Genomic DNA, 26,235 nt, shown 5'->3' on the forward strand with positions numbered 1-26,235 from the left:
ATTTTGGGGGAAAGCCTCACACCAAGAATTAAAAAATAAAACAAAACAAAATGGTGTGAGGTCTCCCCCAAAATCAATACCAGATCCTTAACCAAGCATGCAGGTTGGCAGGCAAGGAAAGGCACACGCACAAAAAAAAAAAAAAGTATATATATGCACTAGCGTACACTACCCATAAGCCCAGGAGGAAGTCCAGTGGCAAAATGAGGAGGAATGGTGCAAGGGAAGTCATTATGTCCTTTGGAATCCTATTGGCAGTTGCCGTGATTCAGTCTGTTACAAGAGCCTGCATTGTGGATTTATGAAGTACTGTTTTCTGTATTTGCAGTAATAACAAACATGTTAAAAACACACGGATACATATAAAAATAGGTTTTTATTGTAGTAAGTAACTTTGCTTTCTTCACTGTAGTGGATTGTAGCAAAATTCGTGCAGATGCACTCAGTCAAAATGAATTGTTTCAGATAATGTACAATTCCATTCCAGGATGTTCTAGTGTTAGCACTTTTCTATCATAGCAAACAGCTTTTACTTCAATGGGATATTTTAAGAGCACTGAACCAGTGTAAAATCTGAGATTTAGATAAAAATGCCAGTAGTAAACAAAACACACTTTAAACAAGGAGAAAAGGAAAAATAGTCTTCAAAGCTCATGGGTGATCTGAATACTTTTCCTATGCAGTCCATTGTTTCTCATCCGCTGTGTATTGTGTTTCTTTTCAGCGTCTCTAAGAGTAGCTGAACAATTTGTAAAAAAGTCATCACTGATGATTTGCTGGAACACATCACAATTCATCCTGTTACAAAATAAAACAAAGTAAACTATTGCTAAAGTTTAGCATTCAAAAGGCATTTTTAAAAAAATATTTTCTTAACCACTTGCCTACTGGGCACTTAAACCCCCTTTCCCGCCCAAGCCAATTCTTGGCTTTTAGTGCTGTCGCACTTTGAATGACAATTGCGCAGTTATGCAACACTGTACCCAAATGAAATTTTTATCATTTTTTTCAAACAAATAGAGCTTTCTTTTGGTGATATTTACTCACTACTGGGGTTTTTATTTTTTTGCTGAACAAACAAAAAAATACAGAAAATTAAAAAACAAAAAAAAACAAAACTGTTTTAATAGCTTGTTATAAAATTTTGCAAACAGGTAATTTTTCTCCTTCATTGATTTGCGCTGATGAGGCAGCACTGATGGGCCCTGATAAGGCAACACTGGTAGGTGGCACCAATGGGTGGCACTGAAGGGCACTAATAGGTGGCACTGATGGGCAATGGTAGACGCTGATAGGCAGCACTGATGGTCACTGATAGGTGGCACTGACCTGCCCTGGTAGGTGGCGCTGGTGGGCACTGGTAGGTGGCACTGGTGGACACAGTTGCTCTTCCTCTTTGGGGACCGATGTCCCTCTGACAGAAGATGGTGATCGGCTTTCTTTTCTCCTCACGCTGACAGCGCGAGGAGAAAAAAAAAAAGTGTATCGCTGGCTGCTGTTTACATCAAGTGATCAGCTGTCATTGGCTGACAGCTGATCATGTGGTAAGGGGCCGGGACCTCATGCAGTCTCATGGACTCGCTGATCACAGAGCGAGCCATGTGTGCATCGCAGGGAGCGAGCAGGCAGCTCATGCACTTTAGGCAATTTAGGTCCGCGATGCAGCTGTCTTTCGGCTATAGTGTGGGCATGAATAAGTTAAATAATCTCCAAATATGTATTTAAAATGAATTTTGCTTGCAAAAAATGTCTACCAAAAGCATGGTGTAATACTACCTATTTCTCCTACTGAGGTGGCGAGTTCAAACTTTGCTTTTTTAATTACAAAGGGGGGGGGGGTGCAGTAGCTGCTACATCGGTAACAATTTACACCCTGAATATGGATGTAACATTTTACGAAAGGTGAACTTTAATAACCAATAACAGTACTGGGAATTAAGAGGAGGCACAGGCCAAGCTCAGCTTTTAGAGAAATTAAGATTCCCATATAAACTTCAGCTTCCAATGTCTCTGAATCAACTGTTCACCTTGGCAAGTAGATTTCACCTAAGATATGGAATTTTTCACCATATACTCAGTCTGAATTAATCAGGCTTGTGAAAGGAAATTCAGACAGTGCAACAAAGTCTTAAATATACCTTCTGATGTGCCTTTAGTTGACTAGTAATAAATCCTATTCTTGCAGTTACAATCTTCACTATGTCTCTGGCATCTCTTGAGCTAATGAGTTCACCTTCAAGATTTCTCTGCAAGAGAAGGAACAGATGTTTCTTTTAAATCGATGTTTTAGTGAAAAAAAAAAAACAATGTCCCCACAGCCATCATAAATACACATCACATTATGATGGATGATTACAGTAGTCAAATGGTATCATTCCTTGACAGAGTGGAAAGTAGTATCTGTTAGGATAGAACATTTATAAAACCAGTAAAGAAGTGCCAGTAACAAAGGTCATAAGTGGGTCACAAAACTAATGATATGGACATGAACTCTGTGGATACCTAAATAAAAGTGTATCATACATAGAAAAACCTCCCTGCAGAGTGTTTTTTGCAGCCCATGTCCCTGCTGGGTAGAGGGCTCCATTTGTGCTGGTGACAACGGTCACTGAAACAGAAAGTGCTGTGAAATCCCCAAGTTGTACAGTGTTCACCAGAACAAGAGGGGAGGAGAAATCTTCAAATCAGGACACTTGGCTGAGGTGACAACTGTCTAAGGACTCATACACAGGGTGCACACAGAGCTGTATGTTAAAAAAAAGAAAAAATAACTATTTCTGTGCCCAAGATGAACAAGTGTTGTGCATGGCTGCCTCTACAAATGAATGAGATGATACGTCTGTACACTGGTAAACACAGATCTAAGCGGTATCTAATCTACAGGTATGGATGTACTGAAGAAAGAATACATTAGCGCTTAGGTGCCATAGTGAAAGCTTTCCGCTGTGGAAATAGGGATGTGGTAGTAGTCCACTCGAAATTAAGTTCAATTAGTATACTCCATCACCTGTAAGCCTCAGGTATGCTGTCGTCTTTGGTAAGGGGACATCTCTACAGGGATCAACAAATAACAAGAAAGAGAACGCATGGCTTTGTGCAATAATATGTGCAAAAATACTCCAGCGCAAATGGATCAGAATCCAACAAAAATAATAAGTGTCTCGTACACCAGCTATTACTGCTGGCACCAAAACAGTGTTCACACTTGCATCTGTGTGTATTCAATAGATTGTAATGATTACCTGTGCCTGCACAATATAAAATATTACATATATATTATTTATTAAGTGCAATATGTGCAACTCCAAAACACATATTGGTGGATAAGATTTTGTATATAATTTTAAACTGGCTTCATAAGTGAGCAAATTTGTTTAATGGACATGGAATTTATTGTATACATATTTATTGTGATTTTTTTAAATATTTCTCTTGAGATTTCTTTGATGCTTTTTAATATACGTTTTTTAAACATATACCACTGGAAGAAATATTTACTTTATTTTGAATATACGAGAATCGGACACAAGGATTGCACATTTAATAATTTTTCATTGATTTTGTTTCTATTTGCGCGCATCGCACTTTATTATATATATGTGGTCTTTTATGTTGCGAAGGCACAGTTAATATAATCAAATGACTTTGTGCAATATCTTCAAAAGAGCTCTGAGGAAGAAGGTCTTGCCCTCAAAATGTGTCAGCTCGTTCACTTGCTAGAGAGTAAGGTCCAGGCCACATGGAGAATTTGCACCTTGCATCTATTGCCAATTTTGGGGTCAATGTATCCTTTGAGGTCTAACGCCTTATGGCCTTTGTAAGTATATTAAAATTAAAAAAGGCCAAAAAGAAATGCTTTTAAAAAGGTAATGCATGAGGTATGGATGTACACCCCTGGAGGCAGACTCCATACATCCATATCTATAGGCATGCATATACGGACTCTGAAGATTTCCTCTCACTGCCTGTTGCGTCTCTGGGAAAGTAATGAAGGGAAAACTCCTCAACAGGACAGGATAGCAACAATAAACCGATCAAGAAAAGTTTTTTCTATACGTGCACTTTAAAGGGCATTCTTTATCCATCTGTTAAAGTAGTTTTAAAGGTCATGTCCAATAATTACTTTAATCCTCTCTGTTTTAGGTCCATGTTTAGTACAGTGTATGGTTTTTTTAAATTATGCTAAATACCTTCTTTGTACAGTACTGCTGTGCATTCATGTGTCTTCCCTCTACTTTTCTTCTCAATCTAAGAGCACAATGGGAGGGGCTGAGAGTCCCTTCTAATGTATGGAAGATGGCAGGAGGAGGGCACGTGACTGCACAGAAGCACTGTGCAAAGAAGGTATGTAGCATTATAATTTTACGAAAAACACACACTGCACTAAACATGGATCTAAAACAGAGACAATCAAAGCAATTAATAGAGGTTTAGAGATCAGCTTACACACAGACTATGGAAATAACAGGGAAAGGGGGAGAGGGAGAGAGCACAAAAAGGCAAACTGGCCATGCTATCATGGATCAGCAGCCATGATTAGCTTGGTCAGTACACATAGGGGAACACAGGAACAGGCAGGATCAACCAGGTATTGTACAACATGGAAAGGGTTAAATGCAAAACCACCATGCTGTATATCATGCCTTAAAAGGACAGGAGCTTACAATTACAAAAAGTCAGTACTGACTTGAAAGATACAGTAAAGTTGATAAAGGCTCATCAATTTTTGAAAATACTTTACCAGGCTACCAAAAGTCCGATACAAAAAAAAAAAAAAAATAAGTAGAAAAATGTAGTGAAATTCAAGTAGAATAATATTCCTTTTAACATGTATTAAGATGTAGAGAAACAGGGAAGAGAAGTCTTGGTTGACATAACTTGCAGCCTTCAGTGACATGATTTATACTTTTTGGCAAATAAACTCCTTTAAATAATAATGCGGTTTAGGGTGTATTGTAGATGTAAACATTACCCTTTTAGACCCCTCAAAAGCATAGAATTTCACAGTAGGATAGGCTCTGATGCCAGCCCTTTGACAGATATGTCCAAATTCTTCACAGTCCACTTTTCCAGCCTTTACCTTCCCTTTAAGGAGCTTTAAAACAGTAAAAAAATAAAAATAGATTAGGGTACATTTTGTACACATTTGGCACTTTTTGAAGGGGGGGGGGGGGGGGGTTGCAGGTACTTGGTCTTGACAGGTACCTGCTTGCATTTCTGGGCAGATAGTTGCGGCAAAGTTCACCCCCCCCCCCTGCTTCTCTGCCTTCTGGGACACAGAACAGGTCCCAGAAGACCGCGGTACCATTCACAAAGTGCAGCACAACTATTGCATGCGCAGCAGGGAACCGGCTGTGGAGCTCTCCCTCTGATGTCAACCGGGAGGCACATGACCGCCATTTTGGCTGCGTGGCTCCTCCTGCTATAGCCCTGGATTGTAGTATTACAGCTGCCGGGTGTCACGTAACAGACCTAAAGACACTTCTTTAGGTATTTAGAGGCATTGTTTCATACAAACAGTTATACAATGCAGGATAGGAGATTAAAAGAGAGGAGCTGGCAGCAAGGCAATAGTTTAGGGTTACAAACCCTTTAATCCCTTGTTAATAAACCAGTTTGTTCTAATACTGCACTTAGGTGGTGCTTCCCCCTCTTTTCTTGTTGCTTCTTTACACAGAGCTGGCCTAACTCTGAGGACAGCAGCCGCCGGTGCACAGTTCTACCCCTATAGTATATGGACTTATGAACTTGTTTGGTCACTTGCTTACAGGTGCCTGGATATTGACCCGCTGTGCACCAGAATACGCTCATATAATATTACTACCAGTATTTGTAGCTGTTGACCTAATTTTTTGGGGGAGACTGGAGCTCCTTCTTAAGAACAGAATTTTTGGCAGGGTCATCAGGTATCCTTTGCTACTAATACTAGGCTAGCAAAGTCACAAGGGAAAAATGCTATACAATAAAAAAAAAAAAAAAAAAAAAGTTTTGTTCTCATTTCAAAATAGAAAAAACAAAGAAACAAGTCATACTATTAGGAATGTCTTTATACAGAGTAGGTTCCAGAGTAATGGCTGCTCACCTACTTTAAAGCCAAGGCCTCAACCAATTCACTGGGCTAGCTAAGGCAGGAGGAATGTGCCAACACCCCAAAGTACCATCACATTTTGTAATACTGTACAAAAGTGCAAAAGTAAAGAAATAGGAATTTGTATCTAGAAAGTTGCAAATATTTATACTGTGCATTAAATGTTTTATTAATTATTCAAAGAATATTTGTTAATTTTTCTCCCAATTTCCTAGTCTATGGTCAGCCTTGGTTTCTTGCCCAAGACATTAAAAAAAATACATTTAGCTCTTTTACAAGAAAGGAACCACAGACTGGGCAGCTTAAGGGAATACAATAAACAATTTAAGTAAATTGGTTCACTATATGCAGTAGATGTAAGCTGCATTGTACAGCTTAGCTTACCCTAGCCACAAATTCAAATTCTGGAGCAAAGTTTCTACATGGACCACACCATGGAGCATAGAAATCTACAAGCCAGTGATCTTTTCCACTCAACACCTTCTCATTAAAGGTTTCAGGTGTAAGTGACGCAGTCAATTGAGGCAGATATCTGTAGGGAAATATAAAAGTTGAAAGGAAATTATTCATACCCAGTCAGAGGGTGCTCAGCTTTTTGTGATTTCCAAACATTAAAAACACAGAGGAGGTTTTCAGGCAGACACACAAAGAGGAAAACATACCGGGATTTAGACCTGTCAATAAATGCTCTTGCACTTTTACTAACCACCTACCTTATGTTATTATTATATTCTTATTTGTGCTGAATAGGCTAGATCTCCCAGTCACCAGATTTAATACAAGGACCCTTTTTCTCAGTCAACATTATTTAAAAGAATACCAATCAGATCTTGAATGCTCTACAGCAAGCAAGCAAGCTTCTGGATCATCTTGGGAGCCCCAAATCTCAGGGTGTTCTAACAGAAAATCTGTCACATCACCGTGATGGGCAACCTCTCGTCACCAAGGTGGTATAGGATGGGCCATGCAAAGCTGTGACACAAAAGCTAAAAGTCTTTATTTATATATTAATGCAACCTGGTATAGTCGCTCCTGGGGATTTGCCTCCCAAGGAGTCTTATGATGAAACCAGTTTGCATAGTACAGGACCCGACAGGTATACTTTAAAATGTGACATAATAGGTATAATTTACAGAACAAAAAAGGTACTCAGAACTTCATAAAAGGTTGTTTTTATGACACAAATTAAATGTATCATCATTTTGCATGTTATTTTTAGAGTCCTGCTTCTATTTGGTCTAGGATAGTATGGATCCCATAACAGTCATTTATTTCTGGTATGTGAAGATGTTCTCAACAATAGTGGAGCCCAGAGACCGTTTTCAGTTATTTACAGAAGTCATAGGGTGTTTAAGACAAATTTACAGTATATAAATAATCACAGTAAGTAAAGCTTCAGTATTTATTATGCCCTTGTAAACAATGAAGCTTAGATTTTGAATAATAAAAATAAAACCATGAGCATAATAAACACAGAGGAAGACAAAATAAAAGAAGAAATTACCGAATGACTGCATATGGGATAAATAAATAAACCCAAGCCGGTAATAAGACCAACTGAGAATAGTGAAATCTAAAATTATTTTGAGTATAAAGAGTAACTTACGAAAGTGCCCAGGTCTTCAGGGAGTATGCATCTCTCTGCCAGCCACTGTATGCACTAGAACAAACAAGAGGCAACCAAATTTATTACGATGATGGGCTTAAGAAGCCATCTATGTTTTTTACTAGTTATTACACATTAGGCTGCAAAAAACCTACTGGTACCCACATATGACTTTATATTTCTACCAATAGGATGTAGTAAAATCTTTATGTACGCCCCTGATAGGTCATGTTCAAAGGTTTGCTCCCTGTACCTGCCAAAATGAACAACTGGGGAGTAGAGCCTGGTGGGGACATGTTAACACAATTCTGAAATGTGGTCTAAATAAAATATGTGAAACAGTATGTAAACTGCCTAGGGTCATGCAGAGAAGCAATGCCATGACACCTGTGTATGAAGCAACACTTCGCACGTGATAGATGACCCCAGTATTGAAACCAAGAGAAGCTAAGCTCAAAGCTGTTTGGAAGGAACAATGGGGTAGATTTACTAAAGACAAATAGTCTGCGCACTGTAAGTGTACTGCAAGTGCATAATACAAAAAACACAAAAAAAGCCGCTCAGGCGAGGCAATGGCACCCATGTGCTGGTCGGATCCGCCGTCCAGTGATCAGATATCCAAAGAGAAAAAGTGTGACCGCACTCAGAGGTAGATAAACTTAACGCGTTTCACAACTCTATGGGTCGCTTACTCATAACCAGTGAGTAAGCGACCCATAGAGTTGTGAAACGCGTTAACCGTATCTATGTCTGTTCAACGCACTGTTGTTTTCAACGAATGGGAATAAACACTTCAAGTTTATCTACCTCTGAGTGCGGTCACACTTTCTCTTTGGGTACTGCAAGTGCAGTTGCGCTAGATCTGAGAGAAAGCTCTTCTGATTTCTATCATCCAATCATGTGCAAGCAAAAATTCTGTTTTTTTTTAGTTTTCTTTGCATGTTCCACTCAGATCTAGAGCAACTGCACTTGCAAGTGCACAGACAATTTGCCTTTAGTAAATCAACCCCAAAGTCTGTTGCATTAAATGTTCAGCTGTCATTTCTGGAGCAGATGCAAAAAGTTATAAAAAAATAATAATTGGCTGCTATGGACAATACAAAAACATGGAATATAAAAAGGATGCACTCACAAATAATAATGAGGATTGTCTCGATTTGCTGGATAAAGCCTGATCTCAGGGTAGGAGTTAACATATTCCTTGCTGCAGAGGGCGCTGTATTTCTGACAGTCAACACTTCCCACATTTATCAATCCAATTACATGCTGAAATTAGAGAAAAATAAAAATAAATGAAAAAGTAGAAGTGTGATAAAACAATAAACAAATTAGACACACCCCCACATTTACAAAAATGTACCATTTTTTATAGCTGGTGTAAGGACAGATCTCTATAAGTACAACTAAAAATTGCTGTACATACCTAATTTTCTCCTCCGCCTGCATTATATATGGAAGCAATGGAAGTAAAACACAGTGCTGATTTACACAAACAATAAATAAATTAGCGGTTAGATTCAGGAAAAGCCATGTAACTACACCACAACTACGCTTTGGATTATCTATATTTTAACTTAAAGCTGAACTCCAGGAAGACATTAATGGCACTTTTCCACTGCAAGTACCGGCTCGGCTCTACTCGGCCCTGCTTGGCCCGGTTTGCTTTTCCACTGCTGGTACCGCATGGTATAGTGTCGGGAAACGGTTCGGTACGGTACGGTATAGGTTTGCTTTTCCACTAAAGTAGTACTAAAGTTAAGTGGGTGGGATAACAACGGGGTGGGTGTGATTCTCTGACCAATCAGTGGCTAGTAGTGACTGCATGCAAAGGATTGTGGGATATGGTACCAGTTTGGTACCTGTTGGAACCACAATCGAGTAGGTACTGTTTTTTCAGAGCCGTACCGTACCGTACCGTTCGGTTCCATGCAGTGGAAAAGCAAACCTATACCGTACCGTACCGTTCCGACCCTATACCATGTGGTACCGCAGTGGAAAAGCACAAAAGCGTGCCGAGCCGGTACGGTTCCATGCAGTGGAAAAGCGCCATAAAAGACAAATATAAAAAACCCTATACCCCTGTTATGCACTGTTATACACAATTATTTTTAAAAATACATTACGGTAAGTTTAAGCCACTCAAAACTTTTCTGTAGGCTTCCTATCATCATGTGTACAACAGTTTTCGGAGACTGAAAAAGGGATAGCCAGGTCGGGTCAGCCAGTCAGGCTCTACTGCACAGTACGGTCAGTCTCACATGCTTACAGGAGGAGACATACATGACCTCACTTCTCTGCTTCTTTACTGTCCAATCGGCAAGCTGGCATTAGGTGGTGACTGCTTTATATCTTTACTGTAGTAGAAATATAGTCGCACCCTGCTGGTCATACAGTATAGCAGTTTTGTAAGGTTAACTAAAATAGCTGAACAGAACCAAAACTTTTTAGCAAATAAGACAGTTAAATTTCACTTCTGTATTCAGTTGCCTGAGTTCAGCTTTAATGCAATGCTACTGTTTTTACCCACATCACATTTACCACACACAACAAAAAAGCATTCATTGATCGTGCATATAGAAATTATAAAAAGGAGCTATGTGAATAGTAATAGACTATACCAATAACCGAGAATGCTGACATCGGCAACAACCCATGGTCATGTTAAGGGAAACCAGAGAAATATGTGCGCTGTCACTGTTGATCTCCTTCTGAAAAGGCTAGTCATGCGGATTCAATCAGTTCAACACCCATCTGGAACAAGTATTCTGATCAGGAGTTCTCATATCACTTGCTGCATTCAAAATTCCACTCAGTAATTTAGAAAGTATTGCAGTGAGGCATCGATCAGCATAGGGTTGGGAAAAAATAGATTTTCGACTTACCGTAAATTCCATTTCTCTGATGTTCATTGACGACACAGCTCCTGATCTCCATAACTATTGGGTTATACTGCCCCCTACAGGAGTAGGACACTAGGCAGAAAAAGAATCTGGCTACGCCTTTGGGCAGTTCCAGGGGGTATATACTACCTCTCTCTCTGCTAGAAGTACTCAGTTTTGTTCACAAGCAGTGTCAGAATAATTACAACTCCACAGAGGGGTGGGTGCTGTGTCTGTCAATGAACATCAGAGAAATGGATTTTACGGTAAGTAAAAATCCCATTTTCTCTTTGTTCATTGAAGCCCCTGACCTTCATAACCATTAAGACATCCCAAAGCAGTGTTAAACATGAGGGGTGGGAACAGCAAAAAAACTAAATAAATAAATTCCCAAGCCTAAACAGTAGCTAATTAGGCAATAGGAGCTCAACCAAAACAACTGGAGCCCACCTGAAAAAAAAAAAATAAAATACACCCCCAAAGAGCATCAAGTCCTCTAAACAGCGGCCCGTAAAACCTTGTGGCCAAAAGAAGCATCTGCAGATGCCAACACATCCACTTTATAAAACTTTGTGAAAGTGTGCACCGACCACCAGGTGGCCGCCTTGCAAACCTGCTTCACTGATGCATGACAGGGGCGAAGAACCACCTTCTCTTTGTGAATCACTAAGTAAGGTGAACGACAGGATAACGCCGCCAGTTCCGACACCCTGCACGCAGAGGTGATAGCCATTAAAAAAGAAACCTTCTGAGACAGCGTAAGCAAGAAAATCTCCCAAAGGTACTCAAAGGGAGGTTTCTGGAGGACCAAAAGCACCAAATTGAGGTCCCAAGGCGGCAACAGAGACCGCACTGGAGGAACCAAATGCCAGACACCCTGAAGAAAGGTACGCACCAGGGAGTGTGTGGCCAAGGGTCATTGGAAGAAGACCGCCAAAGCCAAAACTTGGCCCTTGATGGTACTCAAGGCCAATTTCTGTTCAACCCCCCGTTGAAGGATGGTCAAGATCCGAGCCACCGAGAAGGAGCGAGGATGAACCTCAAGAGACTTACACCACCTAATGTACGGCTTCCACGTACGATGATAGATCTTCCTAGAAGTAGATTTCCTAGCTTTTATAAGCGTTGGAATTACCGACTCAGATAAACCTCTATCCATCAGCACCTGGCATTCAACAGTGAAGCCGTCAAAGCCAGCGACTGAAAAGCAGGATGGAAGCTTGTTCCTTGGACAACAGATCATCCTAGAGAGGAAGCTTCCAAGGAACGTCGGCGACCAGCTGCACCAGATTGGCGTACCAAGTCCGGTGACGACAGTCCGGAGCCGCAAAGATGACCGGAATCCCTTCTCCCTCGATCCTGCATAGAAGTCTTGGCAGAAGCTTGAGAGGAGGGAAGGCGTAAATCAGACAATACTGACCCAACAGGGACACCAGCGTGTCCATGGCGTCCATCACAGGTTCCCGTGACCGAGCCACAAACATCTGCACCTTTCTGTTGAGCCGAGATGCCAACAGATCCAACTCGAGGATGCCCCACCGGAGACAAAAATGATGAGACACCACCGGATGAAGGGACCACTCCCCTTGGTCCAATGCCTGCCAACTGAGGTAATCCTGCCAGTTTGCCACCCCGGGAATGTGTACGGCGGAGAGGGCTGGAACGAACCGTCCTGCCCACCTTAGAATGCCGGCTACCTCCAGAGTTTCCAGGACACTTTTTGTGCCCCCTTGGTGATTGACATAAGCCACTGACTTAATGCACACTGGTCATCCCTGAAGACAATCCGTCCAATGGTCCAGGCACAGTCTGATCGCTCCGAGTTCCAAGACATTGATCGGTTGTCTGAACTCTTCCATTGTCCAGATCACCTGAGCAGAGAGACAGCGGAGTCTTGCCCCATTAGGCAGAATCTCTCTTTGCAGGGACCTCATATGGAACTGTGCAAACGGAGACACCATCAGGCTCAGCACCTGCATGCAAGTCCAGAGGGATAACCATCTGCTGGACAGCAGGAGACGAACTGCAGCCTGCAATGTCCAGTGTTTGTCCAGAGGAAGAAGCACTCTGGCTAAGGCCAAGTCCAGAGTCAGACCCAAATAGTCCAGCTTTGTGGATGGAACCAGAGTAGACTTCCAAAAATTCAGAATCCAGCCAAACTCCTCAGAGTTCATATGGTGATTTCTAGGTTTTCCACCAGAGCAGTAGGGGACTCCGCTCGCAGAAGGCAAAGCGGAGGAAGCGCTGGTGACCCGCACATATTGGAATGTGAAGGTAAGCATCCTTGATGTAGATCGAGGCAAGAAAATCCCCCTGCTGCAGGGATGCCACCACCGTGCGAATGACCTCCATCCTGAACTTCTGCACCCACACAAAGTATTTCAGTCTCTTGAGGTCCAGGATTTGACACACCATGCCTTCCTTCCTAGGAACTGTAAACAGGTTTGAATAAAAACCCTAAAAATGTTCCGAAGTCGGAACCAGGACAATCACCCCTTGAAGCAACAGGTCTTGTACTGCCCCAAACAGACCCAGTAAGCGGTCCAGGGACAGGTGCAAGTTGGAAGGAAAGAACCTTGTCGAGGGACAAGAGTGAAACGCGATCTTGTAGCCGGACTGAATGACTTTGTAAACCCACTTGTCTTGTACCAGGGAGGTCCACGGGTCTGGAAACGAATGAAGACATCCCCCTACCCCCGATACGGGTGAGGGTGCACATTCATGCTGAAGGAGCCTTGTCCACAGGTTTCGAGAAGCCCTCTCTTGGCTTGCCAGACCAGGTTCGTTTGGACCCTCCAGAGGAGGCCCTGAAAAGCTCCAAGCCCTTGTCGCTTGATCCTGAGGAATGAAAAAACGTATGACCCGTCCCGAGGAGCAGGGCCCACGTCTACGACGATGTTCCTTGCCATTAGTAGCCTGCAGAAGAAAAGTTCTTTCTCCCCTGTGAGACCTTTAATGATGTCATCCAGGGTGGCCCCAAACAGGCGAACCCCTTGAAAGGGGAAATTAGTATAGGCTTTTTTTCGAAGTCTGGTCCGCAGACCAGCCAGCATTTGAGCCAAAAGACAAGCTGAAGGACAACTGCCGAAACAGAGAGCCGAGCCACTAGTGGAGCCGCATCCAAAGAGGCATCGCAGATAAAACTGCAGCCCCTGGACCAGCTGGTTCGCCAGCTCAGCAAAGGCAGGGGGGGAGGGGTGGGGGGAGCTGTTCTCCCTTAAGGTCACGGCATAAAAGCTTACCCCACTCGGTCAGAGTTTGCGACACCAGGGCAATGGTGAATTACTGGCCTCAGTGCCGAACCAGCCAGAGTGTACATATTGCGGGCCACATCCTCTGCCCTCCTGTCAGTCGGATCCTAAGAGGCCGGGGGCTCTTCAACCGGAATCAGGGTTGTCTTGTTCAATCCGGAAACCGGAAGGTCCACCACTGGTGGAACACCCTACTTCTTAATAAGGGACTCCTCATAGGGGTAACGCCTAGTAAATCGCTTAGGGACCCCAAGGGGACGCTTTGGTCATCCCCACAATTTAGCGACACCTCTGTTAAAATAGGCGGGGAAAGGAAAACACCTTTACTGCTCTGGAAGGCTTGTGAGTGCTAAAGGGAACCTGCGCCTCCGTCGCAGCTGCATCCTCCATATTCAAGGTCTCACGCACAGATGCAATCAGTGCTTCCACCAGCACATTTTCATGCAAAGTTGCAGATGTGGAGGAATCATCCTCACTATCTGAGGATTCCAGGCACATGGTCACAGACCCAGCAGGGTGACCTATGTCTGGGGCATCAGATTCAGGATCTGATGAGACAGGGGAGCACTTTTTGCTAGCCCGCCGCCCAAAAGCCACCTCCGCCTAAAGGACTCCAGGACCGTCGTCAGTGCATCGATGGATGGTTGGGACCCGAGAGGGCCCTGCAGCCTCAGAGAGGGGGTCAGGTGGGGAGATGTGCTCCAAAGACTCCATGAGTCACCAGGGGGACCCCACAAAAAAGTGTAATACATTGCTAAGAGACACCCCTACCGCTCCGGCAGCACTACTCGGTCCCCAGTAACAGAGCATCCAATCGATCCTCAGCAAAGAGGGAGAGGACCCCACCAGATTCACCACCCTGCAGAAACCAGGCACCGCAGCCACCAGGAGAATCTGCACTGCACGTGCAGCAATCAGGAAACAAAAGGATCCAGGAGTCAGCATCAATGGCAAACCACTGCAAAATGGCCACCATGCATAGAAACACAGGATACAGCATAATGGGGGAACTAGGAGGGATCCCTAAGCCTCAAGGAAGGCCCAGGCAGGACAGGGGGCCCTGGCAGGAGCCCCCACCAGGTAACCCCCCCCCTGCACAGCTGATCATCCAATCCCCCCCCCCTCCCCCAGACCCCAATGCTAGCATAGCGCCCTGCCCCCACCCCAGGAGGTGGACCAGACCATCCACACAGCCCCAGCATAAGTCGAGGGGGGGGGGGGGGGGGGGAGTAGGATGAAGGACAGATGAATGGGGGGTGCCTGACTGGAAGGAGGGGAACCCGGGCCGTTCCAAGGAGGGTCCCACGTCCACTCCAGAAACATCCAGGGGGAGAGGGGGACAGCTACTCACCATACCAGGAACCAGGCGGGCACCGCTCTAGACAGAGCCCCTCGCCATCGAAATGGGGGGGCTGTCTGTCAGGAGGAACACTGCGAATCAGGTAAAGGCTCGGTCATATGTGACCTCGCAAGCCGTTTAACTCACATGTTACTGGCCAGACTGGGGTGACCACTGGATCTAGATTATCTAGCCCATCACCCACTCCGGAAGTTGATTGTAGATCTCACAGGAAGAAAAACAGGAGAAAAAAAATTCTATCTAAAATGAAAAAAAATGGCAGGAGCAGAGATCCCAGCAAGGAACTAGGCCCTTACTCCTAGCAGAGAGAGGGAGTTTACTCCCCGAGACTGCCCATAGGCGTAGCCAGATTCTTTTTCTGCCTAGTGGCCTACTCCTGTAGGGGGCAGTATAACCCAATGGTATGAAGATCAGGAGCTGTGTCCGTCAATGAACGAAAGAGAAACAAGCTTTTTTGGAATGAAATTAGCAATAGCAACCTTCAAATTATTTCATGATTTCAGGTTTTCTATAGGTCAATACATTGTGAAGAAACATTGACACCTCACTAAGCAATTGTGTATACTGACCTATTCAGCTTCATCCTTGGATACTAATGTGTTCTCAGCTTAAAGCAGGTCAAAACAAAAAGAAAAAAAAAATACATATGCGGTACATCTCTGCAACAGATGCACATTTCCCCATGTTTTATCACTTTTAGGAGGCTATGAGTACAGAAAAGTGCAATAGTTACTGGGTCTTTTGTGGTGCAAATACACAAAAACAAATATTTTTTTAAGAAATATATAACAATTTTTATTTATATATCATCATGGCAGCTACTCAGACATTACTTTCTCAACATGTTTTGCCAACAATTGCTTCCTCGAGAGATGTGTTGCTGACATATATATGCGGTTTAAAAAAAATGCGCAAATCAATAATACCCACACACCAGAACTAAATTACAAATATGCTTCTTGAAACACAGGGCTTCATACATACTTACCCTTCATAATCTGCCTAACCTGTTGATGTTGTTTAGAATATTTGGGTATTAGACGCACTGACTCTGTTCCCCATTTCACTCTCACCAAAATTAATGAATTTCTATCTTATGGTTTCACTCGAATATATGCTTTCTTAAGGATAGTACAACTGTACCCCCTATTTAGTATCCACATTTGCAAATTTTATGCCTCATTTTCCAAGTCCTCTTCCCTACTGCAGTTCCTGCGTATGCAAAGGTACTAACTGGAAGGAACACTGGAAATTAATGATTTGGGATGCGAGCTGGACGCATGAAGAAATGTGCTCCCAGCTGAGGATTTTCTGTAGAACGTCGAGCATAAAGTACCAGCAGGGTTTACAAAAATCTCCTGATCTAAGAAAGTGATATGATGCTGGTTACATCTCATTGTGAATGTAGGATTAAACACATTATCACTACGAATGTTCGTAAAGATGGGCAATTCTTTCCAACCCAAATAAGTAAAATGTCATACAGTATATAAATATCAATTATGTTGCTGTATAAAAGATTGTTCAAAAAGGAGAAAAAAAAAAAAAAAAAAAAAAAGAAAATCTTAATACATATATTTTTATTTTTTTAGTTAAGACGTTTTTCAACAATCCAATATATGGCTGAATGACAAAGCAGTTTGGTGCCCTCTTGTGTTCTTTTGTCAATACAGACCTTTGTAAGCATATATGATGGTATATTGGGGTCTCTAGATTTTTGTCAAGTTATTATGGCATTATATATGTTTTTGATACTCTGTTTTGGTAGTTTGGCCTTTTTTGTCCCTTCAGCGGTCACTTAGGCGTTTTGGGGTGTTTTTCTGCTCTAGGATCAGCTCAAAAAAACCCAATAATACAAATCCTATTAATTTCAATGGCCCCTGTTCACATCTGAGTGTTTTGACGCCTGCACAAAAACGTCTGTAAAACGCCTGAAAAAACGCCCATAAAAACGCCTGAAAAACGCCTAAAAAACACCTGTAAATAGCAACGCCAAGATGTGAACGTAGCCTTAACACCGCCCTGGTACTGTTAATTGTGGTAAACCTTGGCTATAACAAAGGAAATGTGCACAGTTTCACCAATCAATTTAATGTGGATCTTAATGGGTAAGAATGTATGAAGCCCCGTAGTTTAAAGGATAAGTTCACCTTTACAAAAAAAAAATATATAATATTAAATGCACATTTTTTTTGCAGGTAAAAAAATATGCATTTTTTTTTTTGTAATGGACTTTTAATGCCACGGTCCTGCAGACTGTCTGTGTTTCTGTCTGGTCATACCTCTGATATGGCCAGGCATGAACACTGTGACAGGAAGACTTAATGAACTACCACAGCGCTCAACAGCGCCGGGGTAGTTCATTGAGAAATACAAGCCAGCAGCCGCAAAGGCTTGTCAGACCTTGTTTTCCGATTCACAGAACCGCATGGTGGCATTTTTTACAGATTGTGACAGCTAGCTGGAGGGAGAAGATACCCCACTAGCCGTCAGATCGGGGGAAGCAGGTGCCAGTGCATCTGTAACATGTTAAACCCTGAATATGGGTGTAACATGTTCGAAAAGGTGAACCTATGTAGCTGTTATTAAATTCTATATCTATCCATATATATATTTTTTTTTTATTGGATTTGTTTTGAAACAGCTTATCTTTTTCAGCAACAGGTCTGCTGAGGAAGCCATTGTTGGTGAAACATGTTGAGAAAGTAATATCTTTGTAGCTGCCATTGAAGAGAGAGACATATCTTATGCTGCAAACATCCATATGGCAAAGTTTTTATGTGATTCGATGTGATATACAAATGAAAACTGTTCTAAGCTTTTTAAAAATGTATTTGTTTTGTGTATTTACACCTGAAAAATCCCACTAACTTCTCCCATTGTACTTTGATATATTGGGGAAGTTTACATCCTTGGCCCATGTAATTTGGTTCCCTAACAGAAAAAAATACATGTTGATCTGCCAGAAATGCCACTTCTTGCACAGTCCATTTGGGGGATACTGAAGTCCTGCCTTTACCAGGTCTTGATAAACAAGCTTTAACAGCTAAATCACAGGACTTTCTTACCCTTGCCATACGTTTCCATTCCGGCATCAGTGCTTGACATGGTCCACACCAAGGAGCATAATAATCCACCATCCAGATTTCATCTCGACTTCGTTCTTTTACCAGTTCTTTAAAATTTGATGGTGTGAGTGTAACTACTGAAGGATGACGGAGATCCTGTTCGCACAAAGTTCAGATGGTTAAACCAAAAGGAGGACACTGGTGTTTTTATATTTACATAATGTATATGACAAGATAGTTGCATTAGTAAATATCTCCAACATCAATGTGTTTCACAACACAGAGAGGGGCACAGCACATATTAAATGTTAGTCATTGAAATGCATGTTATACAGTTTAATATACGGTGTGGAGTACCTCAATAAATTCCAAGATCTGCTCGGCACTATGATGTCCTCCATACTCATGAATATTGGATTGGTTGAAAATGACAGTGGTAGGATATGCTCTAATGTTATACTGTTGGAGAAAGAGAAACATATAAAATAATTTTCTCAGACATTATTTCAAGGATGACATGTCAGGTAACATTGAAGAATAATAATAAACACAGATTAAAAGTTGAATTACACACTATGTTCACAACTGGTTATGTTGACCCAAAATGTTCTTCCTTCATTTAAATAAAACAGGAAAGGTTTAGACCGGTGCAGGATTTTTATTACTTTTTATTCCTTCCTGTGAAACCAGTATAAGAAATAAGGGGTACAGGGTTCACCAGGACAGAAAGGCAGAGTAGCATTAAAATCTGAACTCCAGCCTTACCGTCAAGTCTTACACAGCTGTACATGCTTCCCACCTATACTAAAAATGCTTACTCTAATTTTCACTGCATAATCTCACAGTGTGCATTAAAACCTGCAATGATAGAGCCCAACTTATTTCTTGGCTGTAGGACATCCAGCATCATTTAGCCCTTTCTTTCCCAGCCGGTCTTTTAACTGCACTTACCATTCATTGGATTTCATAGATTCATAGATGCATTGCATAGAGAAGCACAGAGAGGCAAAAAAAGTAAGGTTAAAAAAAAAAAAGTGGAAAGGTTTTATGTAAAAATTTGTTTAGCATGCTGGGGAGGGAGAAAAGGAAGAACCAGAGAAGGCAAAAACTGGATTTTTGACTTACCGTAAAATCCTTTTCTCTGAAGTTCATTGACGTTATTCATTGATAGAAGCAGCTCCGTATTCTTCTTGACCATTGGGTTGTGCTGCCCCCTAAAGGAGTAGGACACTAGGCAGGAAAAAACGTTACCACGCCTATGGGGCAGTCCCTGCAGGCACACACCCACACACTCTGCTATAGCCTTCAGTTTTGTTGCAAGCAGTGTTTAGAAGAAAAAAAAACCCATCCCACTCATAATTAGAGGGGTGGGAAGGCTTCCTAAACTTTTCAGTTGTGTGTCATTGCTGGCTGGCAGGGAGGGGCCTCACCCCAGCACAGGGAAAAGTTTCATTGTAACCAGTCTGATCACTCTTCAATGACAGCTCTGGATGTTAAATCTCTGCTAAAGTGGATTGTGGTTTAAAGTGAACGTTTAATGGAGACACCGCACCTCTGAATCCAATCATTATATGAGACTGAAGCCTGGACTGAATGGATGTTTTACCCTTTGATTACATACCTGTTCCAGTGTAAACCATTTGCAATACTTAAAGACAGCCACAGTGTACAAAAAGCCTCCCGATTTACCAAATTGCATTGCATTTTGAAGTTTAAATTATTGAATAAAGCTAGAGGAAGAATGTTCATCCTTGACTGTGGATTATAGTGATTTTCACACTGATTTTATCCTGGTTCACTGATCCGTAAAAGACAGCTGGGACTTCAGCTTTGCCTATTGTGTTTTGAGAGGAGTTCTGATTTTTTCTTCTTCGGGTGACCTAGACGTGACGAGACCACGCCCCCAACAAGCCGGCTACCTAGATACTAACAGCGAGGGAGATGTTCGTTCGTTTCCAGCGTACCTGTAATCTTTAGATGCCTTGAATTCACATCGCAAATGTGAGTGGTTTTATCTGCTTTTTACTTTTTAATAAATGCCTTGTATACGGAGTTACACTATGTCCCTGTCATAATTTGTTTCCTACTATGTGGACATCGCCATTGAGAATTTAAAGGAGACATCCTGTGGCCATCCTTGGCATTACACTTAAGCTTTCTGTGGTCTACTCATTAGCTTGAGAGACCTACCCGTTCTGGTAAGCAGCCATCTGATTTTCCCTGGGTGATTTACACGTTGGTGTCTATTATATTCTTACAAGGAATTGCGTGGATGCACTCTTTGGGATCTTGTGGCACACCTTCTTGGATTTTCTCCTAATTTTTGCATGGACTTTATTGGGATTTAATTTAATTATTACCCTAATTTTTTCACTTTATTATATTTTACACTGGATGATTTATGATTTATGTGATTATTGATATACATTGGTGAAATTCACATTTTTAAGGAATACTGATTAATTTCAGGTTACCTTATCCCGACACACATACAGAGTGATATATATATTTTCTGTATTATATAATTTTTGTATTTTTTTGGTGATTTCATTATTCACTATTTTCTAGCGCAGCACATTTTCGTTTAACATCAACTGAATTATCATGCATATAAAGTCCAATACAAGTGCAAACGTCCTTAATCTATATGGAAACGTGGGATTCGTCCATGCACCAGTGCGCCTCCACCATCAAAAAGTGCCCCCCCCGTCAGAATGGACACACACCAAAAGGCTGATCACTATACGCCTGTATGCACAGAGTAGATGATCCCCCAAAACTAAAAAGGCACAGCCGCAACCCATCTCCAATGGATCTGTGTCTCCAAATAAAACTCACTCACTCCTTAGCTGGAAGGTATAGGGTCCCAGAGACTATAGAGAATGATTAAAGACACACTTCACAGGGGAGGTCCAACCAGCTTTTTATGGCAAAATATGGCCGTCAACAAAATATGGCTGTCAATGCATTCCAATGAGAAACTTTTACATTGATGCAGAGCAAAAAACTACAGCAAAATGGCGGCCCCCACGGCGCGCCATGCTGTCTCCAGGACCCATCAGATAGTGGCATCGGGGCGTCGCAAGGAAGAGAGACCCCACCAGGACAAAACTCCTACCCCCCGCAGAACCACCCCAACGGCCGCAATACATCCGCCCCCCAGAGGAAGGAACCTGCTTGTGGGGGGAGGGGACAGCCCTAAGGCGTGCCTGGCATCACAGAGGCCAGGGGAACTGAGGGATACCCGAGGGTGCGACTCTCCCAGGGAGGGGGCCTCACGTCCATCCCGAGACCGCCAGAGAAAAGGGGGGGGGGGACACTTACTCACCATACCACTGCATCAGGTAGGCGCCACTCCAAACAGACTACCTCTCATCCTGGGGTGGGGGTGCTGATGGCTAGGGGGTACGCTGCGACTCAGGGCATCCCAGGTCGTGTGCATCCTGGCGAGGTGTTTCAATCGCGGGCCAGTCCCTATCCATCGGGGCTCTGTCGTGGCGAGGCCCAGTGCTGGACTATAACCTGCTCATGCTCGCTGGCCAGGCTGGGAGACCTTAAGGATCTAGTATATCCAATCCGAAATGCAGCTGGCTTGTAGTTCTCTCAGGAAAACTAATTAAGAAAAAAAAAAAAAAAAAAAAAAAAAAAGTCCTACAAAAAGGTTCCCAGAAAAAAACCCACTGAAGTTCCAGCAGGGAACTAGGTTCTACTCCTAAACTAGGCAGAAACAAACTGAAGGCTATAGCAGAGTGTGCGGGTGTATGCCTGCAGGGACTGCCCCATAGGCGTGGTAAAGTTTTTTCCTGCCTAGTATCGTACTCCTGTAGGGGGCAGCATAACCCAATAGTCAAGAATAATATGGAGCTGCGTCCGTCAATGAACTATAGAGAAATACAAGATTAAACTTCAGCTTTAAAACATTAGAGAGGTCTAACTTTTCCCCATTTTATCCAAAACTAAAACAGTTTTACTACCTATAGTCAACGGTGGGCCTGGAAGACAGGATGACTTTTTTGTAGAATAAAGTCTACACGGGGTCAAGTAAGTGGACTGGTCATGGTTTTGTATTAGGTTACATCTTCAGAGATGATGGCTTCTTTGGCTATTCTCATATATGGCTCCTTTGTTATCAGTGAGTGACTAGGAGAGGATTCTTTTTTTTTTTTTTAGCAAACATAGAGATGCACTTTAGGCACACAGCCAGCAGTGTTATTTTTGATGTCAAATTTCAATTTTGTTTTAGCCATAGCCCTGGCTAAAATGCCATTTTAGTCATCTGAATTGTTGCCCCTGAATGCAGCTCTATATTAGCCAGTGTGTCCATGCACATTGTGCCATTTAGATTTGTATTTTAGAGCAGCGTTCAGGAGCATAAAAGAAACACCCTAACCTGCATTCAGCGAGAAGCATACTGGCATAATTTACGCATATGCATGCAGAAATGTGAACGTAATTTTAGTATAGTGGCTGCAACAAATTTATATTCTAGCCACTAGAATGAAATGATGTGCATATGCCATACACACATCAATGCATATAAATAAGTGCCAGACCAAACATTTTTACACTACTTCCAGCGTAAATTAGTTTTTAATATGCCTGCACTATGCAGTCTTAACGCTTACAAAAATGTTGGTTTTAAATACAGTTTTAACATGTTACTTCTTGAAGTATCACTTCACAGCATGCTACTGATGGAAAGAAAGAATTAGATAAGATACATACCATATTACACAGGCCTTCATGGATTGTACAGTCCAGTGTCCCAAATCTGACATGGGAAAACACTCTTTTGGAGGCTTTTCTTAATTCTGGCAGTAAAGCTCTGCATGGAGGACACCACTACATATAAAACAGAATACAATTTTTAAGTGTCTGTGCATATGAACAATCTATAATTATACTTCGATTTAAAAACGGCAAATTAGCAAAACAGAATTTCCATTTGTAATTTGCACACACTCTAAACATCCTTTGAAATAACAAAAAAAAAAAAAAAGACAATGCTTCTACTTACAGGTGCAAAGAAGTCCACCAGCCATGGCTGTCTGTCATTCTCAGGAAAGTTTTCAGGTCCAAGAGTAACGACGTGAGAATTTACACTCTCCTTCGTGAAGGCAACTAGGTCATAAAGGTTTACTTTACCTGTGGGGGAAAAAAAAATGCAGCTTTTTTTGTAACAAAATAATTTACAAGACACAACATTTTTGGTGCAGGAATAGTTCAGGCATGATTGTAAAAAGTATCTACCAAATATTTATTTAGCCATTTTCAAAAAACACTGCTCAATATATACGGAATATATCAATTTTTTTTTTTATTTCTTGTCATGTTGTTTTTCCTCTAAAGGTAAATTGCACAAGGATACTGGAGATAAGGAATTGCAACACTTACCAGCACTGTTATAATAGTCTCTTTTTAGCCCACCACAGACCCACCTTCACTGTGCTACCCGCCTCTTCATTAAGCTGTTGGCTAAAGTCAAATACCAGATGTTTCCAATATTTTGAGGAGCATGCAACCTTATCCCAGAATGCAGTACACCAGCTTGAGCCCAAATCTAATGAGAATGATAGCAGTCATGTGTAAGCTGCTATTGAAAGCTGAAATACACAAGGTTTGACTTCCATAGAAACAGAATAGAGTGGGGGGGTGGGGGAGGCAAGTATGAGGGTTTTTTTTCCACACAGGCTGTCCAATTGGGTCTGCCGTTCATTTTTCAGGTGGACCCGATCGGACCCTTCATTCTCCTCTATGGGCAGTCAGATGTAAATCGACTTGTGTTTATTTACTTCTGATCCGACAAACACAAATGGAAGGGGGATCGATCCGATCAGGACAGACAGAGGGAGACAGAGGAGAACAGAAGGGCAGTCGGGTGTGGACAGTCAGTCCGTTTACATCCAACCGCCCAATAGAGCAGAGCGGGCTATATCTGTCTGCTCTGCATAAGAAGAGGAGTGAACACGGACCTGTCATCCGGCAGCTCTACTCAGCTCAGCAGGGGATCAGGGGACAGATTCCCTGCTGAGCAAAACCGGATCTAGCCTGTGTGAAAGAGGCCCTAGTGGGTCAAAGGGTGAACTAGTAGAAGACTGTCATCGTGGCATGAATAGGTATAGCCATTACCATTTCTTACCTCCATTGTTCTTGTGCAATTGTACCCACGCACAATTTACAAATCTGATTGTACAATAACCTTTAAATTTACTGAAACTTTGCAGTACTAGAGCATGCCTATACAAACCATTCAAAGTATACGCTATCTGGTAGACCTTTGCATTGTATGTTTATTGATGTTGTACAATCATACTCCAATGTATTTAGTCATATTAAAAGCAAGCCTGTGCCTTTGCCATGCTCACATTTTCTTTAAATCCTGACAACTCTATTCATTCGGCTGCAGCCAAGTGCCTCTGAAGCAACTAGCATTTTTAGAATGTGTATTTAGCAATGGCTGTGAAATGGTTCATTGAAGACTTAGCAAATATTAAAAGATTTGAAGCTGTCCACAACTAAATAACGTGAATTTTTACCTGCTCCACTATAAACAGCAGAAAACAAATAGCTGCCACAGCTTCAATGCAAGTTAGAATGCCAGTGGAAGACACGCTTACAAAATAACTTCTCTTATTTGCTCTGTTAAAATAATAATCCATAACCTTTTTCAAAGCAGAAACCGGTAAGAATCTGCAACAAAGTTTGTTAAGAAACCTTGCAATTCACATTGATCATGTTTTTTTTTTTTTTAACAAAAGCTGAATTACTCTTTAAACACTCCAATTGTTTGTCCCTTCCAGTTGCACTTACTGGTGCTGCTTTCTAGTAACAGGGAGTCTGCCTTGCCTCATGGGGTCTTTCGCTTAAATGTGCGCGTCCAGAAAAGACTAGAAGTTCACGTGAGGTTGATGCCTGTGCTGACATGCACAGTCAGCCCAAAAGGACATGATTCTGCACTTCCTTTTAAGGTAATTGATGGACCGCTCCTAGGGAGCTGCTGTCAATCACTTCCCATGAAGGAGCAGAGCGGCATGTCTTCTGTGCAGCCTGGGCTCCCTGTTCATGTGGACACATTGAATTTCCTCACATCAAGAAAAATTTGTAAAATAAAGAGGCAAGCATGCATGCTGGCGCAGGGAATCACAAGACACATAGTACCAAGGAGTGACTGGTAATGATCGGCGCTGGAACCTGGAAGTTTGGGGAAAAGACATACAGAAAGCCAGAGGATGTGGCTGTAAAGGGAGTAAAATGTAAGTGCTGGCAGGAATTGATTATTGTCTGTGCTAATTATGTTAATAATTCAGAACTGTCCTGTATAAGCTTCCTGTTTTCTTTCAATCAGTCTAATAAGCTCTCCCAGTTTGTATCTTGGGGCTACAGGCCAATTAGTCTTTATGTTTTGGAGAATGGGATATATGAACAGTTTGAGAACAGTTTGAGTAGTATAGTAAAGATAATTGCTGGGACTGCCACCACTCAATCCAGGGAACAGGGTTTTTTTTCTGTAATTACAGGGTATTACATGGGAAATATGCATGTATAGGACTTGTACAGAGATTACTGCATTTTTTAACCTGCCATAAATGTTTAATGCCTCCTATTTATCATAGTACCAAAATAAGAGCACAGGGAGTCCGAAATCTTTCTAAAAAAAAAAACAAAAAAAAACTATTACACCAGTTTCTTACCATGGTGGATTTCATAGTAATCAATGCCTTTCCCTTTAAATGCTACTACGGAAGGCTTTTTAATATAAAAAGACTTGCAGGTTGATGGGCTGGAATAACAGTCAAATCTTCCGACCTTTCAGGAGGAAAATAAACAAACAACCAATTTATTAATTCCACAATCATGATTATTATTTATTTTTTTTGTCATTTTTAATTACTTTAAAAAAATGAAATATTCAATTGGCTCAACATGCCTCTCAGCAAATTCCTTGGGGTGCCTACTTTCTAAGAAGGGGTAACTTGGGATGGG

At 41.9% G+C, this 26,235-nt stretch overlaps 1 protein-coding gene across 1 annotated transcript in view; it reads right to left on the bottom strand.

Annotated features, from left to right (window-relative positions):
• Positions 1-359: 359 nt before the first annotated feature.
• The window catches only part of DNAJC10 (DnaJ heat shock protein family (Hsp40) member C10), a 72,222-nt gene continuing 46,346 nt past the window's right edge, over positions 360-26,235 (bottom strand). The window contains exons 12-22 of the mRNA XM_082262400.1: positions 25,944-26,058; positions 23,270-23,397; positions 22,978-23,094; positions 18,610-18,711; positions 18,253-18,408; positions 8,827-8,960; positions 7,695-7,748; positions 6,473-6,620; positions 4,973-5,095; positions 2,139-2,246; positions 360-798 (exon numbers count right to left, since the gene is read on the bottom strand). Coding sequence (XP_082118526.1) covers positions 787-798; positions 2,139-2,246; positions 4,973-5,095; positions 6,473-6,620; positions 7,695-7,748; positions 8,827-8,960; positions 18,253-18,408; positions 18,610-18,711; positions 22,978-23,094; positions 23,270-23,397; positions 25,944-26,058 — 1,197 coding nt within the window. The 3' untranslated portion in view covers positions 360-786. The remainder of the gene's footprint in view (positions 799-2,138; positions 2,247-4,972; positions 5,096-6,472; positions 6,621-7,694; positions 7,749-8,826; positions 8,961-18,252; positions 18,409-18,609; positions 18,712-22,977; positions 23,095-23,269; positions 23,398-25,943; positions 26,059-26,235) is intronic.

This window comes from Pelophylax lessonae (assembly GCF_965119305.1).
Source record: "Pelophylax lessonae genome assembly, chromosome: 6".
In the NCBI taxonomy this organism is placed as follows: domain Eukaryota; kingdom Metazoa; phylum Chordata; class Amphibia; order Anura; family Ranidae; genus Pelophylax; species Pelophylax lessonae.